The 12113-nt window shown below is 35.4% G+C and overlaps 1 protein-coding gene across 1 annotated transcript; it reads right to left on the bottom strand.

Annotated features, from left to right (window-relative positions):
• Positions 1–9564: 9564 nt before the first annotated feature.
• On the bottom strand, positions 9565–10882 carry LOC115667473 (beta-glucosidase 13-like). The gene is made up of 5 exons (XM_056308800.1): positions 10577–10882; positions 10420–10451; positions 10212–10314; positions 10009–10117; positions 9565–9913 (listed from the first exon to the last, which is right to left on the bottom strand). Exons 1-5 carry the CDS (start codon positions 10644–10646, stop codon positions 9745–9747), a joined length of 483 nt encoding a protein of 160 aa, XP_056164775.1. The 5' UTR covers positions 10647–10882; the 3' UTR covers positions 9565–9744.
• Between the last annotated feature and the right edge of the window lie 1231 nt (positions 10883–12113).

Here is a 12113-nt window from a genome sequence, read left to right as displayed (position 1 = left end):
AAACTGTGCATGTGTTAGATCGAATTAATTTCTTGAACATTAGTTATTTTCTTCTTGCATTAAATTCCTTGAATGTTGGATTTGTGCTTTGTAATCGGTGTTGCACAATATGTATGCTAGCTGGCCAGTCCGTTCCGGATCTGGTTTAAGCTCGTTTAGTCCTTATTTAATCGTCATTAAATCACATATTGCACGTATGTTTGTGTAGGTTCGGGTTCTAATCAGTCCATGTTAATTATTTTTTTCGCCGATTTTGTCACCGTATCCGCGTTGTTTTTGTAATGTTTATCCCTCTGGCCAGTCCGTTCCAGATCTGTATTTAGTGTGTTTAGCCTCCATTTCAGTGAGATAATTGGTCATCTAAATTCATGTATGTTAATGTAGGTTCGTGTTTTAATTAGCCTACGTTATAATCTCGTCAATTTCCCACCGCGTCGGTTTATTTTGTGCAATGTGCACCTACTGTGACTTGCTGTCCACCAACTTCCAACCTATGGATGGTGGCGGTTTGGCCTTATTGTGGTTCTTAGACTAGCATCGGGCCCGCGTTTAAGAGTCTTCGTGGCTCGAGGACTTGTCGGGACAATTTTTGAGTAATTTCTGAACCATGTTGCGCGTCGTTGGCGTCGTCGAGTCTCCTACCCAGATTTAAAGCTTGCTGGGCAGGGGACGACTCGTCCCACTTTGACCTTCACTCGTGGCTTCGGCATGTATCAAGTTCGCTTTCCTAAGCCCTAATGGCCTAACACGTAGGGACGTTTCACTGAGTATTTGGCTTCGTTTAGTGTCGAGATACGGCCCGAAGCTTGTTTTCCATATCGTGTAAGGGCCTTGGCAGCGGGTCCTCGGTTTTATTTGGTCTCTTGGTTGAGTTCTAGAGCGGTTTAGGGGTATCCAGTTGCATATTTGGATCATTTTCATGCCATATTACATGTTGGCATTACATCTAGTTCAATTCCAAGCATTGTATTTAGTTTCTACCATTCTTGGGGTATGCATTTACTATTGTTTGAATTTTAAGTTATTTTGTCATTAAGGGAAGAAAATGATAAAAAAAATGATAAACAAAAAGATAAAAAAAATCGAAATTGCATTTAGCCACAAATAGCAATCAAGGTTAACTAAAATAATGCTAAGTCACCATTAAGCATTAGAAGACACGGATTCGCTAGTTCAAGGTATTACACTTTGGATTTTTCGCATAGTAGTATAATATTTTCATTAAATTTTGCATGGTCACCATTTAGCTTCAGAAGGCATGAATTCCCCAGTTCAAGGCATTACACGTTTGGTTTTTCGCATAGCTTACGAGGGTCCTATCTTGGGAAGTAATAACAAAGCCAATGTAACATTCTTTGCCGGACTCGTATCATGCTTTATTAAACGTATTTTCACCTTCTCATATTTAATTGTTGTGATATTATTTTGTGTACTTGATTGATATGATGTTAATTTATTACGTGAGTCTGATATCGCATGGTCACTAAGATGGAATGTGTCTAAGAATTAAAAATGGACAAGATCAATAACTTCAGCATACCCAAGCCCTTATTCCTGGGTCTCTAATTCGTGGACGCGTTTCACTTTCCTTCTAACCGACCTCAAATAGGTTAGTGGCAACACTTGAAAAAAAAGAACAAATTTTCATAATTAATCAAATCAACCAATGATGCAACCGGTAGGGTTTGAGAGAACTCGTGCTAAGTGCGCGAGAGAGACTATATGCGCCTATTTGGTAATCCGTTCAATTCCCTAGAGAAATTCTCAGTGTCCACCGTGGGAGGGCCCCGACAATAATTTATGGTAGCTAACTCAAAAAAGAATTGGTAACATAAAAATTAGTTAGCAACTCAATTGAAAAAAAATTTGATGATCACTAATTAAGGTTAGTAATTTTTAAAAGGATTTGGTAAATTTTAACCATTATAAGCAAGACAAAAATAAAGTTGGCAACTTAATAGAAAAGTTGATAATTAAAAATATAAATATTGGTGAACAACTTAAATGAGAGTTGATAAACAAAATTTATTTAGTAATTTAATTGAAAAAAAGATGACAAGTCACAAAAATAAAAGTTGGTAAATTCATATAAGTGTTGATAATTTTAAGGTATTGTTAAAAGATAAATAAAAGTTAATAAGTGATAAGAAAATATTGATGTGAAAACAAAAACAGTAAATGATGGTATATAACTCAATTGAGAGTAAGTAGTCTAAAACTAGTTGGTTATTTACTCGAAAAAAAAGTTGATAAGCCACTCAAATAATTAGTCAACTTATATAAGAGTTGGTTGATATAGGGGGTTTGTAAGAAATGCAAATAAAAATTGGTAACGATAGGAAAAGTTGATAATTTGCAATTGTTCATATATTACCAACAAGTTACTGAGAAATCATATTACCAATAACTCTTTTACCAGCAGTTTTGTGACATTCACAACTTTTTCAGAAATCTACCAATATAGAAAAAGGTTTTTTCTTTTTACGAAACAGTAGAATTGTGCTAATGTAATTATATGACAAGTTTTAGGATTTCTAATGCACTTATCCCTCAAATTAAAAAAGACTTGAGTAAATAACATAAAGTTTTATAACTCGATTTGACCAATTTGACAAGTTTTAGGACTTGATTGCACTTTTTTAAAGTTTTAAGACTTTATTGCACTTTCGTGACAAGTCTTAGGACTACTAGTGCACTTATCTCTTAAATAAAAAAAGACTTGAGTAAATAACATAAATTTTTATCACTTGAGACCAATTTGACAAATTTTAAGATTTGATTACACTTTTTTAATGTTTTAGGACTTGATTGCACTTTTGTGACAAGTTTTAGGACTTCCCGTGCACTTATAGTGAACTTCTTGTCACGAAAGTGCATCTAATGCTCTTATCCCTTAAATAAAAAAAAAGACTTGAGTAAATAACATAAAGATTTATTACTTGATTAGATCAATTTGATAAGTTTTAGGACTTGATTACATTTTTTTACAGTTTTAGGACTTGATTACACTTTCGTAATAAGTTTTAGGATTTCTAATACACTTTTCGTGAACTTGTCGTGAAAGTGCAACCAAGTTCTAAAAAAGCAATCATAGAAGAACCTGATAGATTGCGTAAACGGCGAGAGGAAAGGGGAGTCGTGAGGGGCGAGCGACTTTGAGCGAAATTTTTTTTTAGGTGCCTAAAAAAAATAAGAAAAAGCAAAAAAACAAAAATTTCAAAACTTCACAGAATGGCTTAGAATACCTGTGGCCTCCAACTTTGAATGAAATTTTATATTTTTTAGGTGCCGAAAAAAAGAAAAAAAGCAAAAAATCAAAAATTTCAAAACTTCACAGAATGGCTTAGAATACATGTGGCCATCCACTTTGAGTGAAATTTAATTTTCTTTAGGTGCCAAAAAAAATCAAAAAAATCAAAAAAATCAAAAATACCATTTAGGCACCTAAAAAAATTAAATTTCACTCAAAGTGGGTGGCTAGAGGCATTCTAAGTCATTCTGTGAAGTTTTAAAATTTTTGATTTTTTTATGTTTTTTTTTCGGCATCTAAAAAAATTAAAATTTCACTCAAAGTGGGTGGCCACAGATATTCTAAGTCATTTTGTGAAGTTTTAAAATTTTTGATTTTTTGCTTTTTTTTTTCACCTCAAAAAATTAAAATTTCACTTAAAGTGGGTGGCCACAGGTATTCTAAGCTATTCTATGAAGTTTTGAAATTTTTGAGTTTTGAAATTTTTTTGGGCACCTTAAAAAATTTAAATTTCACTCAAAGTGGGTGGCCACATGTATTCTAAACTATTCTGTGAAGTTTTGAAATTTTTTATTTTTTGATTTTTTTTGGGCACCTAAAAAAATTTAAATTTCACTAAAAGTGGGTGGCCACAGGTATTTTAAGCCATTCTATGAAGTTTTGAAATTTTTGATTTTTTGATTTTTTTTGAAAAAATTCAGCAAATTTCCTATTTTCCCGAAATCTAAATTTTTTTATTTTTTGGAAATTGTGATGAATTTTTTTAGAATTTTTCAAATTTTTTTGGATTTTTTGAATTTTTTTGAGATTTTTAGGAATTTTTTGGATTTTCTAATTATTTTTATTCCATTTCTAAAAAATGGATTTTTGTTCCTGGAAATAGAATTTTGTATTGTTTATCAAACGGGTTTCTGTTCCAGAAATAGAAATTTTTGGTCGTTATTAAACGGGTTTCTTTTTTCAGAAACTCATCCTGGAACCAGAAATAGAAAAATCTATTTCTGTTTCAGGAACTCATTCTGAAACAGAATGGTTATCATTCGCTACCTTAGTTTCTCTTTGGAAGAGTTGCTTTGAGCTTGTCTTAGCTTTTTATACCCTTTTGAACAACTTGGAAATTCTCGTGTGAGGCGCATAATTCAATTCCCTCGATTGTGATGATTTTCAATTGCCAATTTGAAGCAAATTGAGATGGATTCATGGAGGGAAAGGCCAAACTGAGCGAAATAAAAATTGGCGGGCCAAAGTGAGACAACCCTGAATTTACAAGGGCCGAAAAGTAATTCTCCCAAATTTATGTTACGTGAGCGAGCTAAAGGAGCCAAAAACGAAAATAAATAAAATTGAAAAAATTTACTTAAAAAAGAAATCAAAATAATTAATTATTAGAATTGAAGATTAGAAAAGGAACAAAATAGAAAGTGGCTGGGCAATGGCACGGCTAGCTTCGACGGGGTCAATAACCCCCGCTAGACTAGCGATGAGGGTCGCTGATCACCCATGCGAAATCAAGGTCATGAGACCCTTGCTTAGCAATAGCGTAAGCAACGAGCATGCGACACCTGTCAGTTATCGGTGAGGGTCATGCGATCATCGTCAATAGTGAGCATGGGTCGTGTAACCCTCGCCAACTGTTGGAGAGGGTCGTACTGCCCTCTCCAGTAACGGGCAAGGGTCAATCGATTGCTTCAATAAGGGTTCAGAGTCCAAGGTACTTTGTCCATGCCCATAAATTATAACTATGGGTTAATACTACGAAAAACTCCAAACTGGTACACTGTGACAATTTTACCCTGAACTAATTTTTTTACTACTAAAAACCCCAAACTGATACACATATGACAAATTTACCCCGAACTATTTTTTTTACTATCAAAAACTCCAAACTGGTACACATATGATAATTTTACCCTAAATTAATTTTTTAATCACAAAAAACCCTAAACTGGTACACATGTGATAAATTTACCCGAAACTAATTTTTTAATCATCAAAAACCCTAAACTGGTATACTTGTGACAAATTTACCGTCCGTTAAATTGGATTAATATAACGAAAAATCACAAATTGCAAAACTTGTGACAAACAGAGGGCTAAAACCCCAAATTAGTACACTCGTCAACTACCTCGTGTCATCAAACTTAGCAATTTGATAGTAAAATTTAACGGAAACTAACAGAGGGTAAATTTGTCACAAGTATATCAGTTTGGGGTTTTTGGTTGTCAAAAAAATAGTTCGGGATAAATTTATCACAGGTGTACCAGTTTTGGGTTTTTGATTGTCAAATAATTAGTTCGGGGTAAAATTGTCACAAGTGTACCGGTTTGGGATTTTTCGTAATATTAACCCTGTAACCATTAATCAACACTACTAGTAATGCATGTAAACTATTTGTAATCTACTAACGGAAAGATAGCTTGTCTGTTTCCTTTGGAAGCAATTACTTAGCTTTAGAATTCGTAAAGTAAGAATACCATCACTTAGTAATTAACCAATACCAAAGTAACCTCAAATAGTTGTAAGCCATAGAACCTATAATCGGTAATTCACCTTAATAATCGCAATTACCACTAGGTCCATGAAAAAGATGGTCAATAATCTACCTTTACCGATAATAAATTACCTTAAGTTCTCGTAAGATTGAAAGTCCTAACAATCATAACTTCACTTAAGATTTAGTGAAAAGTCTAAATTTATCATAAATTTCGTTTTTCTAATTCTCAGTAAATTAGCCCATAATCAGTAATTCACTTTAGCAATCAAACTACTGGTTTCTTGCTTTGATTAGATGTTTCCGGAATAATATGATCAAAACAACGTTTGGGAATCAAAGTCCGAGGAACATTAGTATCTCTTTTAAGCTTCTTAGAATTTGCTCTATGAGGGAGCTAAGCGTGCGCCGTTGGACAAGCAATTAAGGGGCTTAATTTAACAATGACGACAACCTATCACTAAAAATAAGTTCTTTTGTTTATTGTATTATGAGTTAATTCTTTATTTCATCACAAAACGCTCAAGAAGGTGGACGAAGTCGGCGGACCCTGGGGGGAGCTCGAGAGCATGGCAGCAGAGCTGGGGCACCTAGGGGTCTTGTTCTGTGGCGATTTGGGGACGAATCGCTTCTGCAGCTTTCTAGAATTCATTGTTTGAAACACGAAACTCGACCGATCGTGTGGCTATATCTTGTTCGGGTCTTGTCTTGGGTTGGGTCGAGCACACATGTCCAGTATTTTGAGTTGGGTCAAGTATCATGAAAATCGGACCCGACCCGAACCATTGATACCTTATTATCCATAGTCCCATGCATGGCTAAACATAAAACTTCCACATACTTCAAGTGCATAGGCGCCATTTAAACTGGAATGTACGTTAAGTATGTATGGCTATTCACTTTAAAAGGTTAGATTTAATTTAGCCACTGTTTATCACTGATCATTTCGATTCCAAAATCACTACATAAAATGGTAGGTCATAACCACAGCCATCAAATGCATCTTCTAGTTTTTCTCTTTTCAATTAAAATGTACTAGCGAAAAAACAGGCCCACTTCCGAGAACGAATGACTGTTCGTAATCCACAAAGGTATTTAAACATGGAGAATGGTTCAGTTCGTTGGTGTGTTACAGGTGAACATATGTTTTTTTTTTTTTGGGCAAGGCAGGTGAACATATGTTGCCACTCATAAAATGGAAAGAATATTAATAATAATAAAAAAATTATTGTCGTAAAATAGTTATACTTTTTGTAAATTATAATCGTCAATCGAGACCACCAGTAAAGTGGACAAGTTTCATTAGTACTTTTCCATGCAATCGTATGACTAGCTTATGGTTTGGGTGTCTGCATGTTCACATAACACATCCGCCATGGTTCCCCAAAAAAAATAATGCTATCCATAGATAACGTGGAAGACCTTTTGATTGATGCGTTCTTCTTAAGAGCATGTATATGCTGAATGTCAAGAGGAACCCTCCTTTTCTTTGCCAGTGGCTATCTGCTAAACATCCGCTTCTAGGATTAGCAAGAAGTGCAGTAGTTCTTCTATTTCTTAAGCTTACGGCAATGTTGCTGGTGAATTTCTGTCTGGTTCCGCAGCGTTGAAGCAAGAACCGATTGAGCTTAATTCAGCTGGAAATGGTGATGCTGCTTCTACTAATGAGGCAGGGGATTCCTTTTTCGTTTTCTCTCTTCCTTGTGGCCATCGCCGGCGATGTCCGCCGGCCTCAAGCAAGGGCCGCCCTTGGCCTTGCCGGATCGGGCGAGGGCGAGGGTTGCCCTCGCCAGATCTAGCGAGGAACGCCCTCGCCAGCCCAGGCGAGGGCGAACCCTCGCCCAACGCCAGCAAGGTCGAGGGTGGTCCTCGCTGCAACCCTTGCCCGCCCAGATCCGGCGAGGGCCGGCCTTGGCCTCGTCAGCCCAAGCGAGGTTTGCCCTCGCCAGCGTCGGGCGAGGGTCGCCCTCGCCTGGGCTGGCGAGAGCCACCCTCGCCCTCGCCAGATCCAGCGAGGGCAACCCTTGTTCTTGCCCGATCCGGCAAGGCCAAGAGCGGCCCTCGTCGAATCTGGCAAAGGCGAGGGCGACTCTCTCTAGCCTAGGCGAGGGCGACCCTCGCTCGACGCCGACGAGGCTGGCCTTCGCTCGATGCCGGTGAAGGTGGCCCTCGCCTGAGGCTGGCGGATGTCGCCAACGATAGCCACAAGTGGGAAGAGAGAAAAAGAAAAAAGGAAAAAGAAAAAAAAGAAAAGAAAAAGACAAAATTGCCCCTATTCTGGCGTCGGAAATATCTCACGCTCGCCGGCCGGCGAGCTAGGGTCTTTATTTGAGACTGGTTTGGGCACTTTAGATCCTTAATTGAAACATTGTCCACTTGAGGTCCCTTTTTGATAAAAGAGACCCACTTTTGATCCTTAATTAAAATTTTCCCCCTTTTTCCCCCATGTAAAATACTTTTGAGCCAATAGATTATTTCCACATCATAATATTCATTTAAGATTCCGTTTGTTTCATGAAAAATTAATGATTTAGAAAACATTTTCCTAAAAATAATCACTTGTATCGTTTGAAATAATTAGTAAATGAAATCTTTTTTTCATTATCGATAATCATTTATTTCTAAATATTTTCGTGGACGGTTAAAATATGTTTTTATTCATTTTTATAAGTGATATAAGTGATCATTGTTAGGAAAATGTTTTCAAAATCATTTATTTTTCACAAAACAAGCGCACCCAAGAGAAGAGAAGAATAATTTTGTTGAGAATATTGGTATATACATACCATAATTGTTAGGACCATCAAATGTAGTTTTTTTTCATTCTGTTCTTATCTAGATGGTGAATCAGTGCCTCATTTTAACTTTGGCTATTACAAAAAAACAAAATTTGACTGTAGACATTTCATAACAGCATTAACTATTTATTTTCATATTGTTATTAGGCAATAACAAAGTAAAATGTTTTATGTATACATCGACTTTTAAGATTAAATTATGAAAGGTAAATGTTTATGAATAAAGTTAAATGTATATAGGTATACTCAAATAAATAGAATTTCCTACGAATACATAAAAAAACGAACTAATGTGGAAAAGTAAATTGAAAGTTTTTTTGCATCATAAGGAAATTAATAGTTTATCAAGAATTCAATCAGGAAACAATAATGTGTTTATCGGATTAATTTTTTTTTACCTTAGTTTGACAGAATGAACTAATTTGATAAGACCCAAACCAATTTGAGAAAGAAAACCTAATTTTTGCAAAAGCAGAAGTATATTTATGGTCGTGCCTTTGGAAAAAATTATATATGAAACATAATTGATGTCAACGGGGCTATGGCAAACGAAAAATATGAACAACGACCGCTTCTAAATGTGTCGTACTAACAAAAGTTTGATTAAAAAATGATAAAAACGATCGGTATTAATTGTATCATTTGCCAATAAGATAATGGTACTCCAATAATTTATTCTAAATTTGATTTAAATTGCTAATATTTTCAAAGGATTGTCAACAAATAAAAATCAAAGAAAAGTAAAATAAACTCAGAGAAGATACATTGACAAATTGATTTGGAAATATAAAGAACAAAAGTACAATTATTTGCATAAAAGATAAGTTAACAAAATTACAAAAATAAGTTTTTCTTGAGTTAAATTCAGAAAAGGATAAAAAAAAAAGTAAAAAAAAGGGGAAAAATCATATAAATTCTTATACGTTGGAAGAAAGAAATGCAAAGATTTGCGGTGCCTCAAAATTGCAAACCAACACCACCGGACTCTTCATGCCTGTTCCTTCGATCAGTTTGGATCAAGAAGTGTTGCAGGGACGCAGCCCCTTTATCCTCAAGGTAGATAGAAATTCAATCTGTTTCACTTTTAAAAACAATCCGAATGCTCATACATACTCTCTCCACTCATTTATATCGATGAAGACAACAATCATGCAAGAAGTAAATATGCTAGGCATCGCTCTGCAAGGAGAAGTTGACAGTCGCATTATCCTTTCGTAGGACTTTTGAACCAGTACGCCGATTGCTTCAGGTATCGCTTCAATCCATTCCCGTAATCCACGAATATGAGGCCGTATCGGGTTGTATAACCCTCCGCCCACTCGAAGTCGTCTAGGAAACTCCGCACAAAGCATCCTTTCACATTCACTCCTTCCCTGTCAATGACGAATTCGTGTATATATTGCTTTTTATCAAAATATCATCATTGTTACCACCGATGCATACCCATTATCGATATCGAACTACTTACTCAATAGCCTTGGAGAGATTTGAGAGATGCTGCTGAAAGTTACTTATTCTCAATCTATCTATCAGTGGATCTTCAGGCGGCAACGATTTGTTATTTGCAACTACCGTTCCTGTGGTTGCACAAAACAGGTATTAAAGAAAAATTACAAGGAGACCCCTCAACCCAAGCAAAGTTACTGTCACCGACATTGATACATGTATTACCATTCTCCGTCACATAAATGGTCGGATCCTCGTAGTTTTTCTTCACGTGGAGCATCAACTCTCTGATACCCTTTGGGTATATGTACGGCCACTCGGCAGCGGTCTGCAATTTTGTTTAGTTAATTTCTATATCAGCATTATTCTTAGCATGCGATTAACGCATGAACATTGCATAGATTCTTTAAGGTGCTTGTGGTAGACACATTACCGGTTGGCCAATCGGAATGCCATCTTTCTCAGCTGGTAGCAACACAGATAACAAACAAAGTTAATTAGGCAATCAATGAAGAAGAGCGCATGGGAGTAAATAACTTGTCCGAGGTATTATTGGATGAATTGATTGGGCAGTGGTAGTGCATGCTTACCGGTCAAATTACAATGGCAATCGGTGGTGTAACTTAAGATTGAGAGTGGTGAAAGGGGTTGCGAATTCATCTACGTATCTTGCTGTGTAGTAATTTACCCCCATGTAGTCATGAGAGCCTTTTAGCGCCTCTGACTGTGCTTCTGTGATTTTGGGTAACCGTTCACCAACATATCTCCTCATCGATTTTTGATAGTCACCATAGGTAATAGGATGAGCAAACCTTACGTCATCGGCACACAATGCACTTACTCATGTGACATATAAAATTTCTGAGGAAGGGCAAAAATGACTCTTTCGTCGAGGTAAAATTGCTATTATGTGAAAATGCATATTTAGAACCTTACTATGTTTAGTAGTCAGGATAAAATTTAGGACAGGATATTCTATCCTGTGTTTGGTACCTACCCAAGATAGGATAAAGTCGGATATAGGAAGAATATAGCCTAGATAAAATTATTCCATGAAGGAAGTAGGATAAAGGTAGATAGGATTTCTAATATCCATAATATGAATGTTACTTTTCTTGAATAACAAACTTGTTAAATTAATAAAATTTAAATAATATTCGAATATAAATAATATTTGAATTCTTATATAAAAAATTCAAAATAAAAAAATAACAACAATTTCCTTTTTATTTATTTATATATTCAAAATTCTTTCTATCTTATGATATAAATTCCATATATAAAAATAAATATTTACTATTTATATTTATTACATGTTTTAGGTATATTATTATAGTTTAATATTCAATAAAATTTTATTAGAGAATGATGGAAAGGGGAAAGAAGATAAAAAAGAAAAGAAATAAAAAAGATAGGGAAAAATAATAAATAAAATAAGCAATTAAATGACGTAGACAAGAGTGTCGTAGGAGATTCTTACCATCTCCATTTGTGCAATTTGTAGGTTATTTTTCAATGATATGTCGTTCATAGCAAATAGTGGACATGATAATATTGAAAACATCCGGTTTTATTTTCACAATTTACCAAACAATGTAGATGATATAGCAAATTTCTTGGATTTCATATCATATCTTATTCAATCCTATCATAGCTAGAAAATCCAGATGACCAAACGCAATCTATGAGTATTAGGGGGAATAAATTTTTACGTACCTTCTGATAAATTAAATACTTACCATCCAAACTGAAAGTCAAGAGCTGTAGAGGCTGCCTTCCTACTGATGTTCGTCGAATGCCTTGGGGTCATCCAGAAACTTGCAATTACCATGCCTATTTTCCCATTTTGAGCGGCCTGATTGTGCATAATATACGAGGCAATTACCATGCATATTCAACTCAATAGTTTGCCAAAAGAAGGGGAAATCACCGAGATAGGTGTATATATACCTGATACTTGTCCCTGTACAGTTTCGTTGCTGACGAGATCAAATTTGACAAGTACCCACATTTAGAAGAAAATCTCGCAATAGGTGGCAACTAATATCACCTTCTTTACTGGACCTGAAATTTGGTAAGAAAAAAGAAATTCTCAGCTAAATTTCCAAATCGACTAAAGGATAAGGT

This window comes from Syzygium oleosum, unplaced genomic scaffold (assembly GCF_021117445.2).
Source record: "Syzygium oleosum isolate NSW1041296 unplaced genomic scaffold, Sole_v2.1 Sole_v2.02, whole genome shotgun sequence".
Lineage (NCBI taxonomy): Eukaryota > Viridiplantae > Streptophyta > Magnoliopsida > Myrtales > Myrtaceae > Syzygium > Syzygium oleosum.
This window is presented reverse-complemented; position numbering and strand designations above follow the sequence as displayed.